This window comes from Paramormyrops kingsleyae, chromosome 9 (assembly GCF_048594095.1).
Source record: "Paramormyrops kingsleyae isolate MSU_618 chromosome 9, PKINGS_0.4, whole genome shotgun sequence".
Classification (NCBI taxonomy): domain Eukaryota; kingdom Metazoa; phylum Chordata; class Actinopteri; order Osteoglossiformes; family Mormyridae; genus Paramormyrops; species Paramormyrops kingsleyae.
The window spans coordinates 20,942,249-20,961,379 of record NC_132805.1 but is presented as its reverse complement, the minus strand read 5'-3'; the positions used below and the strand labels follow the sequence as shown (position 1 = coordinate 20,961,379).

The following is a 19,131-nucleotide window of genomic DNA, read 5'->3' as shown; positions in this document are numbered from 1 at the left end:
AAGAAAATTTTGATAAAAACGTTATAACAATAATGAATTAAGAAAATGGTGAAAAAATGTTAAAAAAAACACAAGACATATTACTTAATTTAAGGTATATAATTTTATTATCCGGTATACTATACATATGATAATTTTTGCATATAAAATAGAGGGGCGTCATACAACCAAATCACTTTCGACCGGTCAGTCGAAATATATTAAGGTCGTAAGTCGACAACAACCTGTAGTATTTTTCTCTCTTTACAAAGATAAGTATTTTCAATTAGTCTATCAGGTGTTACAAAGCCAGGTATTTTCAAGCACCAGGTGTTTCTGATTGGTGTTTTTTGCTTGAATACTGTGGGGATGGATGTTAAAGAGATTTTAAGCACTTTCATTAAAATGTATAGGAGCACTTGTTGGACAGATTATCAAAATCTTTTTTGTTGTTGTTGTAACCCTTTAATATTCACACAGCAATTTTGTAGTGCTCTTGGTTTACACCAAACAAAGAACCTTTCTGAAACATTATTGTGATTTAACATTACATTGTTAAAAAATTAGATCTTCGTATTAGTTTTAACATCATGTTTCACATTTTTAAATTAATTTGCTTTAAGAGTATCCTACAGCATAAATATGAAATATTACAAGATGAAATAGCTTCGATGTACTTAGTTACTTTTTCACATCAGCTTGCAGTGTAGCTAACTACTATATTAAACCAGTAGCTTGGCTGTAGCTTAGGTGTCTTTAATCATAAGTTGCTTATAGCTTGAAAAGCTGCTGTTTAGAAGTAGGTTCCCCAACATTGGGTATACACGATGGATAGTGTAATTGTAATTTCGCTACTTGTATATATCCATGTATTATAAATGGATTAATATGCTATTTAGCTGTAAATCAGTAGAGTATCACTTTATGGTATCTTGCAGCGTGCTTTGACCCTTCTGTCACCTATAGTTTTACATAGATATGTCTCGTTGAAATTGTATGTCATAAGTGACTTATGGTTGTCACTCATACTCACTGCAACATGCTTGATAATATGATACAGTGCCTAAACTGTATTCACTCCATTTGAATACTCATTTGCTCAACAGTGAGAGGACAATCAGAATATTGAAGATTCACTAACAGTTTCTTATCGTTTTGTGGTTCACACAGGTACTGAAGCTAGCTGTGAAAACGAAGGGGAAGTATTGCATATCCCCAACATCACTGACAACCCTTGTATCACCTGTGTGTGTCTGGTGAGACTGGCTTTTTTACACTGATATTTGAAAATTTGAAAAGCCGGCGTACATTATCTAAAGCCCTACAATGGCATACAGTTTCTTGTTCTCAAAATAAAATTAACCTAAATTAAATGGTCAAGTTGATTTTCTGGAGGAAAATTAATTGGTTAGATTAATCGACCAATAGACAAAATAATTGAATGCTTAATCTATACAGTATAGTCGTTAGTGGCAACCCTACTATTTTGTGATCAATTATGGTAGTCCAAATGGCAGGTGACACCCAAGATAGCAAATAACTGGAAGCATTAAGAAAGTAAAGCACTACAGACAAGCTGTTTGAAAATAACTGTACAGTTTTGGGGGCATCATGGTGACTCAGTGGGTTTGAATCCTGAACATTACATTTTGGTCCATTATCCTGCCCAAGACTCTATGTGTGTGTGTGTATTGTGTGTGTGCACATATGCATGTGTGTCTCTATACGTACATACATATGTAAATTCCTCATAGATTTATGATACTTTTCCATCAACAAGCACTACTACGTTTCACATATCCCAGCTAATGAGACACACACGGATGAAAGCAAAGTGAGACTCATGGTAAATGAAAATGAATCATATGAATCATCCTTTTGTCATCGCATCACAACCTCTAACTCTGCATCTTAATGATATGAAGTTTCTGATTACAATGGATTCTTTGAAGTACTAGTCTTACTATTGCTGTATTAACTGTCAAAATTACATAACATAGTTTCTTAAGTCACTTTTGCAGAAACCTTAAAATAACATTTAAGGCTTACTTTTTCTAAATGCATACACTGAAAAAAATAGTCTGTTGGATTTACATTAAAAAAAAACATGTACATCGGTTACACACAATGTTATTGTTTTTTCTTAAAACATTTTACCTATGTTAAACACACTTTATTTTTTGTTAAACAAACATGACTTTATGTTAATTTAAAAAAATAATTTAATTGAAAATGTAATCACCTATTTTATGTCAAACCAATATAAATTTGTTAATTTAGAGCTTCTTATGTACTTAATGTATATTTAATTGGTATATGTTAAAGCAACATGACTTATTTAATCTAACCTGCTTACACTATGAAGTTTAAAATGTCTGCATTATTCATGCATCTATTCCACATTATTTCCATCCACTGATCTCTGTAAATGTATAATATACATATTTAGATGTACTTTGTACATCCTATTTAATGCACTCACCAGAAATTCAAAGCAAATAAGGCACGAACATGTCCTTTAATGAGGTATTTGTATTTCCACAATATAGTTACATCGAAAACATCCACAATCTTATTACTAGCTGTCAGGGAAAAAATGCAAATAAAACAAAATCAATAATGCTACATCCAAATTCAAGAGAGCACAATAAACATTTACTACTGTTCTGTTCAAGTTTGAAGGAAGAATGCGTTCTCCTGGGGAAAAAATGTTTGTGTCAAATGGCTCTTAAATATATACAATCAATAGTGACATGCGTAACAAAAAAAAAACACAAACAAATCCCAAGAGAAGAAATTAAATCCATTAAAGTGGCATCTTACCTATGATAAACATTGCAAAAAGTTCACAAGTGCAAGTTGCCAAGTGCAATTACAAAGTCCAGTATGTAAGAGGTTTGGATTTCAAAAGGCCATATGACAAGGCTAAATAACAAATCAAACAAAACATAGACACTAGAGGTGTAACAATACATCGATTTGTATCGATATATCGATACAACGGCAAACGATCCGATGCATCGATGTGACATAAATATCGATACATGCGTTTTTATTTTCTCACCTGTTCCAGTATTGTTTTCATGATCCACTCCAACGTATACATGGTCTACACCAGGGGTGCCCAATACGTCGAGCGCGATCTACTGGTTGATCGCAAAGGTAGTCTGGGTAGATCGCATGACATAAAGAAATAGAGGATGGATGACGCGTTCAACCACGCCAGCTGCTGCAAATCTCTAGCAAGCTACCGAGTCGCCTAGTTAGCCTCCAATTTATTTCTACTAAACTTAGAAATGGGTATAAAAATGAATGGAGGAGCTGGACCAAGTAAGAAGCCTTCAGAGCGTGTGTTTAGTATGGCAGGTGACATAGGACGCTATGCTCAGAGCACACAATCTCCTGAACACGTTGACTACTATCCCCAGTATCAAACTGAATCTAATCAAATCGTATCGTGGGAATTTCTGAGGTATCAAAAAAAATCGAACCGTTGGCTTAAGGAATCTATATTGTATCGTATCACGAGGAAAGCTGTGATTTACACCCCTAATAGACACTGGGTGAGCTGTTGCTAAGTTTGAGAAATTGAACTTCTTTATAAATTGTAGCGATAGCAGCAGCTTCTAAAATGTCCTTTGGCTTACTGCTGGTATCACCAAAATGTAGTGAGAACCATTTTCACAGTATAGAAGATGCAAAAAAAAAAATCCCTCTATATTAGAAACTGGAAATGAACTAATAGATTTATTACCTTCTGTAATAAATCTATTAGCTTAAAAAAATCAGAAAAAATGACAAGGCACATTGTGTAAGCTTTTTCAGATTCTGAAGATTGTATCAAAGTCCAGTATGTAAGTGGTTTGTATTTTAAAAGGCCAAAATAACAAATATGTAACATTGCAAAAAAAAGCATTATTAGAGTTCCAAAAGTTATATAGTGCTTGTGTATCACTGAAAAAATGCATGGTCCATGGCAACAACTCACTCATAGAGTCTGTTTTTAAGAACCTGGGCTTTCTTAGAGATAGTGTTGCCATCTAGCTCCATCACAACTTTTTGGAGCACTTCAAAAAAGTACTTCAGTTCAGGAGGGTAGTTGAGGTTCAAAACATACATTAGGCCAAACAACATGGCAACAGCTGAAGCAATGTTGTCCAGATCATGTAGAACCTGCTGGCCTTCCAGGACAATCCCGATGTCCTCTGGTGTACTGGTAACATTGTGTTTGACCACGTATATTCCCAGTGGTCTCCTCAATGGATGCTTGAATGACAACTTCATCTTCTGCCTGCAGAATGCAAAATAGATCAAATCTAATACATACATAGACTGGAAATATTATACACCAATTTCTAAATTCTTGTGCTAAGTAAATTCTTTGTTGTGTGATCTGCTCCTCGCCACCAGAATTTTGTTGCTGCTATTCTCAGGAAACTTGAATGCAAGTTTAAATAAGTCAAATTCAACAACAAAAGCATTTGAATACTCACCTTTTACTACAGAGCCTTCAGAACAATGCTTAAAGCAAATGAAATGTCAACCCAAGAACACCTAAGCAAAACACAAGATATTTCAAATTATTTTATTATACAGTCATTTTTCCTTTTCTCCTTATTTTATCATGGTTAATATGGACGGAGCTGGGCACCCCCACTGTAAAAACCTACAGTAAATTAATGTCACAAGCAACATTAATGGAAACCAAAATTAATTGGCGAAACATGAGACAACGAACTATGAACTTGAAATGCAAACACAACTTCAGCAATCTACGCAACGCATTGTTTCATCCTTCAAGATTAAAAGAGATCTACAAGACTAATATATGTTCAGAAAAGGAACACAAGTAAATTATGTCTTATATACTAAATGTAGATTTGTAAGTTAAACAATCCCCCTTCTCCCTGTTTTCAGTGAACTCAGATCTATCATTACTTAGGCATCAATGCTTTACTGACAAACACATTATAGTTTTCCTATGACCTAACTGGAGCTAAAAACCACTAAAACTAGAAGCTGAAAATGGCACATTAAATTTAGGGCTTGCTTTTTTTAACATTGAAGCGGCCACATAGAACAGAAACTAGAGCACACTTGATTACCCCTGTTGTCCTTGCTAAAAGCTCACTTTGTTACATTAAAAGTTTCCACGCTGACATTCTGTTCTGTTGATCTTAATGTAAAATCAACTCCAGCATAATCTACACTTCCATTAATGAAGGTTCTTAATGAAGTTCTTAACAAGTTCTCAAAGCTTAGAAACCAATTCTTCAATAATACAGTGCACATCACTCACTTTTATATCTCAGTGTTTAATTGTGGCATCTCGTTATATGTAAATATTTTATATTCATCTTTGCCTGCACATTATGTGCTGTGATATGTTTTCTTACTTTGCCTGTGGACAGTCACTTGGTTGTTGCTGACCTTGGGGCTTGCCAGCTGCTGACCTGGGGGAATCCAGGCATTTCCTGGCAATAACAGGCATTAGGGAGCATTTATAAGGATGCTTGGAGGCTGGGAACATGGTTTTAGAAGTCTAGGTAGCATGTTTTCTCATTTCATGAAGATGATGTGGTAGAGTGAAAGGAGAACGAGGAGGACTATATTCTGTAATGCTAATATAAACGTTGTCCACCAGTCCATTGCAGCTGGTCTTAATAGAGGTACCTGAGTGGATAATCTGTTTCTCCACCCCATATGGTATTCAATATGGGAGGCAGCTGAATGAAGCATATGTTTTCAGATATGTCGCATTTCCAGACTGTATACCAGGATTAGGCCGCTGTAAGAGGAGCTTTTGCAGTGCCAGATTTTAGAGGAATTTTTCTCTGCATATGTTCTCTGAATGCTGGCAATAATAATTATACTACTTGGCATCTTGCTCTTACTGATTTCGGAAAAGAAAGTCTCAATCAATGAATAAATGTAGTATATTAGCAAAGTTTTAAAGAGAAACATTTTCAAAATCCAAGAATTCAAAGACTAAAACAAAGTTGAGGTGAAATTCAGACTCTGCATGGAAAATGCTTGCCTCTTTACCTAGACTATGATAGGCCCAATCAGTAATAATGTTGACTTTGTGATTTATAGCAAGCACATTTAAAAAAAAAAATCCAAGTAAGCATGGTTATGATAACAGGGGCAAAGAAGTCCTGGCTTGTGGATGAAAAACTTCTTACTGGTTGCTTGAAGCCTGAATATTATTTGACTTAATTAACTCGCCTAAAACCTAGGGGATGTGTTCAGGTATAACTGACAATTGGCCCATTAATGGAACATTCACAGCATTTCTTGTAAACAGTGACATATTCCGGTGGTTGTTAACTGTGGCTTAACCCACAGTGCTAGTTTGTTTCAACCAAATTCATTTTTTTTTATATTAAAACAATAGTTTGAAGCTAAAGAGACTTTAAGGGAAAGATATAGACCAAAATATGAATGCTTTACTCCTTTCATTTACTATGAGCTTTACTTAAATTAAGTTAATTCTAAAATTAATATCAATGTTTGTGAAAAAAATAATTCTCCTTATTATGGAATACCATGGAATACTATTAGTTTGAGTAAATATTTAGATATACACAATCTCAGTTATAATTTAACCAACAGCTTGTGTGGGCTAAATAATGAGTAATTCAGTTGTAACAAAAATTCTGATTCTCTTTAGACATAGATAGGGAAATATGATTATGGGTTAATGTTTCAGAGTGTTCTGGGCACCTGAGGCACCGTGGGCCTGGAAGACAGGATGGGTCAAATGGATACAATGAAAGCCTTGCAACAATGCAGTGAATGACAGGCCATTAGGCTCTTTGAGATGCGGAGAGAGGCATCAGCCCCCTCTGCTGATATGATGTACTAATGAATTCCCTCATTTACCAGCAGCAGCTCCTGATGAAATGAAATCAATGAGACAATGGCTCAGCCTTCTAGAAGGCAATTCCCCCTATCTATTTGTCCTGTCTGTCTGACCCTGTCATTGAAATCGCAGTGCTGCATATGAGGCAAGATGATACTATTATCGGTGTTTCGCAAAGGGTAAAGAGACAGGAGAAGAGGCGAATTCAGTCAGGGTTTATTTTCTTTTCTTTTTGCGTGAGGACTAGCAGGAGAAATAAAAGCGTGTATATTTCTGCAACTGCAAGGAATGAACCTGCCGATGACTGACCTATTCCAGCCTTGGCTTCGTATGTTGTATTTTGTTCTGTCTTCACAATTGTGAATTGCTACTTAGCTACACCCATATATGGCTCTGAACCTGGTTAGTTCAGTCTGCCTGTCATACTGATGAATGTAATACACGGATTCTACTGTTTTCTTTTAGATTTTTCCAGTATTGTATAATATGCGCATAATATACATGTTAATCCTTGGAAAGTACATGGAAAGTATTTGGAAAGTTTATTTCACCATTTTTTAATTTATGGTCGGGAAAGTGTTACGTTATTTATGGTTTGAAATGGAAACCAAAGCCCCTCACTTGTGATGTGCTGCTACTTAATAGCTGAATGCTGTAGTAGAATCCCTAGACCTGGGGTACTCAATTATTTTTCCCTGAGGTCCAAATTCCATCAGCGACACAAAGCCAAGGTCCAGAGGGGGAAATCCCCACAGTAAATTCCAGGGGGTGGGGTAGTTGGTAAATTCCAACTATGTGGGGGGGGGGGGGGGGAGTTCCATTTGGTACATCCTGCTGATGAAATGTCTCCCCAATGTGTATCAAGAAGATGTATAAATAAGCACAATTGTTAAGTCTGTAGGAGGCAATTTAAGAAAAAATGTCTCCTTTCCCCTAAGGACAAGAAGGCAAACTGTAAGCAGGAGAAGTGTCCATCAGTGTCCGACGACTGTGCCTTGGTGGTAAAGCAGACAGGAGCCTGCTGTGAGCAGTGCAAAGGTATGGCTACTAGTTTTACTTATCCTGTTCATTCAAGTTTTCTCAGTGCTGTCTTAATAGAGCAGTTTCAGTTTGTTTTTATAAGTTGCTGTAATGATGCATTATTAAACAATTCATGTACAGTAGGAATAGTGTAATTCAGTTTTTGTTGGCCAATTTTTATAGCTCTCCTTTAATCACACTGATTTTCATTTGTTTTTTTACACTGGTTTTCAATGTGTTAGGAAGCTGAGTCCATGATCAGAATGGTGGTGGTTCAAATCCTCTAGTTGTGGAGTACTGTCACTATTGGGGCTTAAGCAAGGCACTTAACCTTGATTGCTCCAGGGACTGTCTGACCCTGCTTCCTCAACTGTATGTCGCTTTGAATAAAGCATCTCCTAAATAAGTAAACGTTCAACCTTTTGGTTTTCCAGTATATTTGCAAAATTCAGTCTGTCGACCTAGGCCTTTTGGCGTGGAACTTGCTTCAGTATTGGGTGTACTTTATTAGAATGCACAATAAAGTAACAAGTATTTTATGTAATTTCAATTGAAGTTTGATTTATTTTTTTGCTGATGGTTGATCAAATATATTGTACATATATTTTACTTTGAAAGAGCTATTTCTTACAATTACTAACATATGTGATTATGTTGTATTTGTCATATATTCATCGAAAGCCAGGTTATGATATTCCTGCTGTAGCATATATGTAATGGATTCTTATGGCTAGCTGCTTCAGACACAAGTGTGCCTCTGGTATTTTGTTACTAATGCATTGCACTAGTTGCTGTAGAGTAGTGTAAGTGGTCAAAACATGTCATGCCAGAATATGATGTAAAGAATCATAAATGCATTAAGAAATATGCCTTGATATTTGTGTCCTTGTGGTGAGTTAGGCTGGTTAGGATAAGACCACTGGTGCACTATCTAGCCTTGCCAAGCAGTTGTCGGCATAACAGCTGAACATAACCCTTAACCAAATATAAACTGAATACATTATTACCACACACAATTATATTTAAGGGTAATGAGAAATGCTGTGTTTGTGTGTGTTGTACATGTGAGTAACAGTTAGGGTAATATGTGTGTTAAAGAGATAAAGCAGTTATTCACTTCAATGTGTGTGAATGACTTAATGTCCAATAAATCCTGTATTTTAAAGAGTTTTTTTGATGAATGGTCCCTCAGTGCTTCAAGGGTTACATTGTGGTTTCCAGGTCATACCTGAGTTTTATGAGGTGTGTTTGTCATGGAAATATCCTTCAGTGAATAACTGATAAAGTGATCCCTGTGAAGGTTCTTTATTTAAATGAACACAACATAGTGCCTGGATTTCTCAGCCCAGGCAAGGCTTGCCTGTAGATAGTATAGGGGTGTGTGGCTATGTGAGTCAGCAAGCAGTGACTTAAGGGCACTCTAAAAATCAGCTGTTTAAATCCCATGGTCAACAGAGTGATGTCACTAGCAAGGCCTTTCACCCCAGCTGCTACAGGGAGGCTGACTCTGCTCTTTCACTTGTATGTCACATCAAATAAAAGCATCTGCTAAATAAATGTAAAAATTGAAATCTTTTTATATTTTGATTATTCTATTTGTTTTGTCATTTATTTAAATTAATTTAAACTAGAGCTGATCATTTTGAGGAACAATGGTAATTAAGTCCTGGGGGTGGGGCTCGATGGCAAGCGCCTGGTGGCCAGGCCTACACCCATGGGGCCTGGTCGGGCACAGCCCGAACAAGACACGTGGGTCCCCCCTCCAATGGGCTCACCACCTGTAGGAGGGGCCATAGGGGTCGGGTGCAGTGTGAGTTGGGCAGTGGCCGAAGGCGGGGACCTTGGCGGTCCGATCCTTGGCTGCAGAAGCTAGCTCTAGGGACATGGAATGTCACCTCTCTGGTGGGGAAGGAGCCTGAGCTGGTGCGCGAGGCTGTGAGGTACCGACTAGATATAGTTGGGCTCACCTCGGCACACGGCTTGGGCTCTGGAGTTGCCTCGAAGGGGGTTGGACCCTCTTCCACTCTGGAGTTGCTCACGGGGAGAGGCACCGTGCTGGGGTGGGCATACTTATTGCCCCCTGGCTGGGCGTCTGTACATTGGGGTTTACCGCAGTAGACGAGAGGGTAGCCTCCCTTCGCCTTCGAGTGGGGGGATGGGTCCTGACTGTTGTTTGCGCTTATGCGCCAAACGGCAGTTCAGAATACCCACCCTTCTTGGAGTCCTTGGAAGGGGTGTTGGAGAGCGCTCCCCCCGGGGACTCTCTTGTTCTGCTGGGGGACTTCAATGCCCACGTGGGCAATGACAGTGAGACCTGGAGTGGCGTGATTGGGAGGAACGCCCCCCCCGATCTGAACCCGAGTGGTGTTCTGTTGTTGGACTTCTGTGCTCGTCACGGATTGTCCATAATGAACACGATGTTCAGACATAAGGGTGTTCATATGTGCACTTGGCACCGGGACACCCTATGCCACAATTCGATGATCGACTTTGTAGTCGTGTCATCGGACTTGCAGCTACATGTCTTGGACACTCGGGTGAAGAAAGGGGCGGAGCTGTCAACTGATCACTACCTGGTGGTGGGTTGGCTCCGCTGGTGGGGGAGGAAGCCTGCCAGGCCTGGCAGGCCCAAGCGTATAGTGAGGGTCTGTTGGGAACGTCTGGCGGAATCCCCTGTCAGAGGGAGTTTTAACTCCTACCTCCGGCAGAACTTCTCCCATGTCCCAGGGGAGGCGGGGGACATCGAGTCCGAATGGGCCATGTTCCGCGCCTCCATTGTGGAGGCGGCTGACCGGAGCTGTGGCCGTAAGGTGGTCGGTGCTTGTCGCGGCAGCAATCCCCGAACCTGCTGGTGGACACCGGTGGTGAGGGATGCCGTCAAGCTGAAGAAGGAGTCCTATTGGGCCTTTTTGGCCTGTGGAACTCCGGAAGCAGCTGATGAGTACCGGCAGGCCAAGCGGAACGCGGCTTCGGCAGTCGCTGAGGCAAAAACTCGGGTATGGGAGGAGTTTGGCGAGGCCATGGAGAATGATTTCCGGACGGCTTCGAGGAGATTCTGGTCCACCATCCGGCATCTCAGGGCAGGAAAGCAGTGCAGCATCAACACTGTTTATGGTGGGGATGGGGCGCTGCTGACCTCAGCTCGGGACGTTGTGGGTCAGACCTCCTCAATCCCACCGACACGCCTTCCAATGAGGAAGCAGAGTCTGGGGACTTGGGGGTGGACTTACCTATCTCTGGGGCAGAGATTGCTGAGGTGGTTAACCCCCTGGGGTCTGAGGCCTCTTTTCCACTTTCGGGGTAGTCTGACATGCCTTGACATTTCAAAATATTTCACCTTTCTAAAAAACATTTATCCCAAAGTGTTACATTTGCTTTTATTCAGCACAAACTCAGCACCAATAATCTGAGACCACTTAGAATGTTATTATTCTATTTTTTGTTAAAATCAACTTTAAACATATGCTTTTCAAAAACCTATTTTCAGTCATGCTGATAAATTGTAAAAAATCACATTATAGACATTTCTAGGTAAGACTTTTGAGCTCTGAAGCTTATAGACACAGGGGTTGGCTACACATAGGTGAAAGTGACATTCTGAAATTTTATGTGTGTCAGAACTTTGGAGTGATACTATTTTTCTCAAAGTCAGTGGCCTGCACAATGAATATTGATGAGATAGGTGTCCTCACACCTGTAGTAGTTTGCATACTGTCAATGGCCCATCAGTCTGGAATGTCACTGCACCCCACCCCCATCACTTTGGAAAGGCAATTTGAAACGCAAGAAAAGTAGCAACAATAAAATCCCGTTCATATTTTATTGGTAGATGGAATGAAAAATTAAAAACTGTAACCATATAAATATAGAAAGCGATAAATATGATGCAGTGACTATTATTAACACTCGGGACCAGGGCATCGTCGACCACTTATCTTTCTCATGTATTTCAGTTTATATCTCGCTGAAATCATTATGTAGAAACATGAAAAAAACACTGACTAAATCCGTAATCGGTCTTCTTTTCAAAACTTCCATTGTCGGAAGTATTAAAGTTTTTTAAATTAGGTTAAATAGGCAAAAAAGCAAACCGTATCATATTTCTTTGTTTTACTTGCATCAGGAGCGTGTAGGACCGCTCTCAGCTGAAGATCGCTATTCACGTTCTAAATAGACTGGGTTTGAATCGGCGACCTTGTGATTAGAGGCACACAGGCTTAGCCCACTGAGCCATGGACACAGGTATGAGATTTGCTGCTGAAAATGGCAACATTGGCGCAAACCTTCAGCAGCAGAGACGTATCCGTGTACTATATTGTAGCTGATCGGTGTAAGCACTACCCAGACATGTGCTCTTGTTTATTTTGGTCACAATGGGCGTATTCACATATTTCTTTACCCAATACTAACTGTCGGATTATCATGTTATTATCATGCAAATAGCATGATTTGCAAGTGGGAAGGCCATCAGAGCTGCTTCGAGACGCAGACGCTTAAGTCAGTCACTCTTGTTCTTTCTATTCGTATCACGAAGCTGTAAAAATATATTTAGTTTCTACCTATATATATTTGAAAAGTAGACCATCTAAGGTTTCTGAGGGTGTTTTTAAAATATGTATATGACAAAAACTCGCAGTTATTTAAACGGTTTGGCGAAATTTCTGTCAGATCCCGGGAGTTAAAAAGCTCCTCGGTGGCCGGACCCCGGGGATGGATGAGATCCGCTCGGAGTTCCTCAAGGCTCTGGATGTTGCGGGGCTGTCTTGGTTGACACGCATCTGCGGCATTGCGTGGACATCGGGGGTGGTGCCTCTGGATTGGCAGACCGGGGTGGTGGTCCCCATCTTCAAGAAGGGAGACCGGAGGGTGTGTTCCAGCTATAGGGGGATCACACTCCTCAGCCTCCCTGGTAAGGTCTATTCGGGGGTGCTGGAGAGGAGGGTCTGTCGAATAGTCGAACCTCGGATTCAGGAGGAGCAGTGTGGTTTTCGCCCTGGCCGTGGAACAGTGGACCAGCTCTATACTCTCGGCAGGGTCCTGGAGGGTGTGTGGGAGTTTGCCCAACCAGTCTACATGTGCTTTGTGGACTTGGAGAAGGCATTCGACCGCGTCCCTCGGGGAGTCCTGTGGGGAGTGCTCCGGGAGTACGGGGTGCCGGACTGCCTTATAAGGGCTGTTCGGTCCCTGTACAACCGGTGTCAGAGCTTGGTCCGCATTGCCGGCAGTAAGTCGGACTCGTTCCCGGTGAGGTTTGGACTCCGCCAGGGCTGCCCTTTATCACCGATTCTGTTCATAACCTTTATGGACAGAATTTCTAGGCGCAGCCAGGGCGTTGTTTTTGCAGATGATGTGGTTCTGTTGGCCTCATCAGACCATGACCTTCGGCTCTCACTGGAACAGTTCGCAGCCGAGTGTGAAGCGGCTGGAATGAAAATCAGCACCTCCAAATCCGAGACCAATGTGGAGTGCTCTCTCCAGGTCGGGGAGGAGGTCCTTCCCCAAGTGGAGGAGTTTAAGTATCTCGGGGTCTTGTTCACGAGTGAGGGAAGGATGGAACGGGAGATCGACAGGCAGATCGGTGCGACGTCAGCAGTGATGCGGGCGCTGCATCGGTCTTTCATGGTGAAGAAGGAGCTGAGCCAAAAGGCAAAGCTCTCGATTTACCAGTCGATCTACGTTCCTACCCTCATCTATGGTCACGAGCTGTGGGTAGTGACCGAAAGAATGAGATCGCGAGTGCAAGCGAGCGAAATGAGTTTTCTCCGCAGGGTGGCTGGGCTCTCCCTTAGAGATAGGGTGAGGAGCTCGGTCATTCGGGAGAGACTCAGAGTAGAGCCGCTGCTCCTCCGCATTGAGAGGAGCCAGATGAGGTGGTTCGGGCATCTGCTTAGGATGCCTCCTGGACGCCTCCCTGGTGAGGTGTTCCGGGCATGTCTCACTGGGAGGAGGCCCCGGGGAAAACCCAGGACACGCTGGAGGGACTATGTCTCTCGGCTGGCCTGGGAACGCCTCGGGATTCCCCCAGAGGAGCTGGAGGAAGTGGCCGGGGAGAGGGAAGTCTGGGTTTCCCTGCTGAGACTGCTGCCCCCGCGACCTGACCTTGGATAAGCGGAAGTAAATGGATGGATGGATGAATGGTAATTAAGTTTCAGTATTAGACTGGTCTTCGTTAAGTGGGAGGATTGTTGATTTCACCTAATCAATAGAGTAGATTGATTTTTTTAGAATATTTGTGTTTAATGACTTACTATAATGATTCTCATTTTTTTTTGTAATTAATCATCTGCATAAAGACTGATCTTGTCTGCTGTATTGTTAGTTGTAAGAAAAATATTCAGAGTGGTAAAAGACCAAGATGTACACATTGATTCCCTTACATTTTCTCTTCCATAGGCTGCCACTTGGAGCACCAGTCTTATAACAGCTCGGAGACATGGACCACCTCCAACAAGCCCTGTGTCACCCGCCACTGCCAGGTATGTTGCATTAGCGTTTACTAGGTACATGTTCAGTCATAAGGCCGCTGAAATTGGAAAAAATTCAAATATCGTAATGTGATTTTTTTTTGTGATAAATATGCAGTATTTGTAAAGCAAAAAAGCAGTCAAAATTTGTCAACAATAGCCAAAATGGAGCTTATCATCTACCAATAGAGTCAAATAAGTTGGTGGTGTTGCCGTTAAGTCACTCCGACCCAAAGCAGTGCCAGCAAACCACTAACTTTTGCTCAATGTCATCTCTGTGGAATCCAAAATATTTTTTTGGTGACCAGTTTGTGTTTGCTTTTCTCTTCTGCACTCTGTCACAGTCTATGAGTAAAAGAATTATAATCAGGTCCAACCGCAGCAGTAATATTTACACTGATTTTTAACATGTACTAAAGAATTCTGAAAAGGAACAATGATTGCGTCCTAGGACAGAATAAATATGTTTTACTGAAATTTATTGATGAACATTACTAGGCTTGGGTAATATGGCATACCATGGTATTTCAGAAGTTTTGTGGTGGGAGGAGGGTGAATTTTATAGCAAAGATTTTTAAATACCAGAATAGGAAAAATTAGTCACACTGAGTTAGAACTGAACACGTGAGGCTCAGAGGTCTGGTGTTTTTCATTGCTGTGGGGGCTTAAAAAGGATGACATGAGGGGGATGAGAATAGAAAATGAGAAGAGAATGAGGATATGCAGTTGATTTATTGTAGTCATTCACTGGAAGGAGATCCAGGTAAACTTCATTTTCCACCAATGTGCTCAAATGAATCTTTTCTCTGCAGTTTGTTCAACCTCATGCTCTATTATGATTCATCCATTTGCTTACAGCCTAAGTACTCAGCAGGTGGCCAGCAACATGTCTACTCCTCAATATATTATTATTAATTCAATAATTGTTAAGTTGTGTGAAAATCAGTAATTTGCCTTTAGTTTAATGCCTCATCCAATAATCAGACAACAGGGAAGTTATTAACAGTATGCTGTCCTTACAATGTGTCAATCTTAGTGCAAAAGTAGATGGCTAGCGAAGGTGTGATGTTACTTGAGTTTCACTGAAAAATTAATTTTGCTGTAAAAATGAAGATCCAAACCGCAAAGTACATCAATGTACATGATATCATGTCTTGCCTGCCATATCCACCTGACCCTCCTGTCTCCTCCCTGGCATGGCCCGAACAAGCCACACCTGTTGCTCGTTTGTCTTATCTCTTGTTCCTGCCCTTGCATTATTCAGGCCAGTTGCCTCTTGTTTGCTCCCCCATCAATTTCATATATAAATAAATGCTTCCCAGTCCTGTTTTCCCCAGTACAGTCATTGATGTTGTACCCTTGTGTTGCCTGTGCCCTGCTTCCTCCGGTCCTCCCATTTTGATCCCTTGAGATCAAGTTTATTTCCAGTCTTTGTTCATTTGAGTCAATAACCCCCCCCCCCCTAAGTTTTGCAACCAAACCTGCTGTCAGGTACTCCGTCTTGCACGGCACAACACATGACTGTTATGAAAACATAGATATAGGTATTATTTAGCTTCCACAGCACAATATGTGCATGCCAACCCCATCCCCACTCCACCCCGCTCATTAGTTAAATTTTAGCATCAACAACCCCCCTCTGACCCTTGGCATTTGATGTGGTGGAAATGTGCTGCTTTACATCTCTGAAGGTTAGAATTTATGATTCAAGTACCAAACATCTGGCAAGAAAGATTTTTACTCTCTTTGCCCTGTATGAAGGGAGGGGCTTTTGCTGATCTGATATCCTAGACAGTGTGTGGACCAAGCACAGTACCCTTGACCGTCTCACTTCTAACAATGGATCCCACATAAGTATTGAAGAAAAGCCAGAACTGAACTTTGATGAAAAAAGAAAAGAACAGGTCCAGTTGCAGACATAGAAGACTGACTGCTGAATGTCTGCTGCCTAATTCTGCTGAAAAAACTCAATAGTCAATTACCAATGACTAGCACAACCAAAAGTTACCATTGATGAAGTTTCACAGTCTGCCTTTTTGGATAATCTGTTTAGGTCAGATGTAAACCTGGAACAATGCTATGCACCCACAGAGGATTTATTCTGTTAGAATTGCCTCTGTAGTCATATATGTACAGGATATAAATACTTTATATATTTATATATTAAATTGTGTCAGTCTCATCTCAACCTGACTCTGTTCCGTTGTAAAAGAGAAATGTATTTTTCCCAGATAAACACCACATTTAATTCCCCACCCCTAAGTCACACATCTGTGTTTGACATACTAACCCAGGGGTACTCAATTATTTTTCCCTAAGGTCCAAATTACATCAGCGACATAAAGCCAAGGTCTGCTGTTCAAATAACATTCTAAGGGATAGCCAACATGGATTTAGGAGAGGTAGGTCCTGTTTAACTAATCTGGTGGAGTTCTTTGAGGAAGCTACAAGAGAAAATGATCACAAAAAGGCCTACGATGTGATCTACATAGATTTCCAGAAGACCTTTGATGTTGTCCCCCACAAACAGCTCTTGCTTAAGCTCAAAGCTGCAGGGATTTTAGGAACTGCAGCAGCTTGAATGGAAAACTGGTTAACAGACAGGAAACAGCAAGTAGTTATTAGAGCCACAATGTCACAGTGGGCCTGCGTTCATAGTGGGGTACTGCAGGGTTCAATTTTAGGACCACTATTGTTCCTAATTTACATTAATGATATTGAACCCAATACATACAGTAAACTGGCTAAATTTGTAGATGACAACAAAGTTGGTTGGTGTCGCCGATACTGAACTCGCAGCACAGCTGCTACAAGGGGATCTTGATTTAATTAGCAACTGGGATGATACCTGACAGATGAAATTATTTTTTTTTTGATCAAAATCTTTTTATTGGAAAAAAAAAAAATAAAATTTGCACGACATCACCAAAATAATCGACATGTACAATATGAAGATGTACAGCTCACAATGATGTCATCATAGAACTAACAACCAATACAAAGAAAACAAATAGGACCCAACCCCCACCCCCATCACTGCCAATTACCTGGAAAAACAAACCAGCGAAACAAAAGTCAGCAATACCCGAGTAAAAGTAGTGGTAAAGCTGTAGTTTCACAGATTTTGAAACATGTTTAACAAAGGACCCCATATTTCAAGGAATTCACCACTGGAATTTTAAGCGAATGTCTAACTTTCTCAAGTTTCAAACAAGACATGATATCCGCCAACCATCTAAAATGTGTGGGCGCGGCAGCATCTCTCCACTTAAGCAAAATGGCATGTCATGCGAGAAGGGAAGCAAATGCCAGTGCATTCCATTTCCCAACAGTCAATTTAACATTAACTCCAGGGACACCAAAGAGTGCAGTCAGAGGGTCTGGGTCCAGGTAAACTTTCAAAATGCAAGAAAGAGTGTGGAAAACCTCTTTCCAGAACGTGTGAATACTGGGACATAACCAAAACATATGCATCAGTGAAGCTATGTTGATTTTACATTTGTCGCAGTAAGGACCGACTTCAGGATACATACGGGATAGTTTAGATTTTGACAAGTGAGCTCTATGTACCACCTTAAACTGAATTAAACAGTGACGAGAGCATAGAGAGCTTCAGTTAACGAGTTGAAGTACAGACCTCCATATATTATCTGAAAGGGAAAAGCCCAAGTCCTCCTCCCACAATGCCTTAAGATTATCCAACGGTGCAGACTTCAGGCCAGATACCAAGCCTCCCCACAAGAGGCTCTCACTTAACCTCAAAGCGACAGGTATTTTAGGAACTGTAGCGACTTGGATTGATAACTGGTTAACGGATAGGAAGCAGCGAGTAGTTATAAGAGGCTCGATGTCACAGTGGGCCTGCGTTCATAGTGGGGTACCGCAGGGTTCAATTTTAGGACCACTTTTGTTCCTTATTTACATAAATGATATAGACACCAATATATACAGTAAACTGGTGAAATTTGCAGATGACACCAAGGTGGGTGGTGTAGCAGATACTGAACTAGCGGCTCAGCAGCTACAGCGGGATCTTAATTTAATTAGTGACTGGGCTGACACCTGGCAGATGAAATTTAACATAGACAAATGTAAGGTACTCCATGTAGGGAGCAGAAATATAAAGTACAGGTATTTTATGGGACCTACTGAAATAAAGGTAGCTGATTATGAGAAAGACCTTGGTGTGTATGTTGATGCTTCCATGTCTCATTCTCGCCAGTGCGGGGAAGCAATAAAAAAGGCCAATAGGATGTTGGGGTATATCTCCAGGTGTGTGGAGTTTAAGTCAAGGGAGGTAATGCTAAGATTATACAATTCCTTGGTGAGACCTCACCTAGAATATTGTGTACAGGTTTGGTCACCATATCTTAAAAAGGACATAGCGGCCTTAGAAAAGGTGCAGCGTAGGGCCACAAGAATGATTCCTGGTCTTAGAGGAATGTCATACGAGGAAAGGTTATTTGAGCTAAATCTGTTCAGCCTCAAGCAAAGGAGACTGAGGGGGGACATGATCCAGGTCTATAAGATTCTAACAGGTTTGGATGCTGTTCAACCGAATAGTTACTTCAGCATTAGTTCAAATACAAGAACTCGTGGCCATAGGTGGAAATTAGCGGGAGAACATTTCAAACTGGATTTAAGGAAGCACTTCTTTACACAGCGTGTAGTCAGAGTATGGAATAGTCTTCCTGATAACGTAGTGCAAGCTGAATCCTTGGGTTCCTTTAAATCAGAGCTAGATAAGATTTTAACAACTCTGAGCTATTAGTTAAGTTCTCCCCAAGCGAGCTCGATGGGCCG

The 19,131-nt window shown here is 40.8% G+C and overlaps 1 protein-coding gene across 4 annotated transcripts in view; it reads left to right on the top strand.

The window, feature by feature from the left end:
* Window positions 1-19,131, top strand: part of LOC111841646 (BMP-binding endothelial regulator protein) — a 48,511-nt gene that overhangs the window by 1,550 nt on the left and 27,830 nt on the right. For 3 of the 4 annotated variants that reach the window (XM_023807534.2, XM_023807533.2, XM_023807532.2), the window contains 3 exons: window positions 1,150-1,235; window positions 7,783-7,882; window positions 14,258-14,340. In XM_023807534.2, coding sequence (XP_023663302.1) covers window positions 1,150-1,235; window positions 7,783-7,882; window positions 14,258-14,340 — 269 coding nt within the window. Of the gene's footprint in view, window positions 1-1,149; window positions 1,236-7,782; window positions 7,883-13,865; window positions 14,002-14,257; window positions 14,341-19,131 lie in introns of those variants that run through there. The other variant, XM_072716501.1, reaches the window with a different exon arrangement.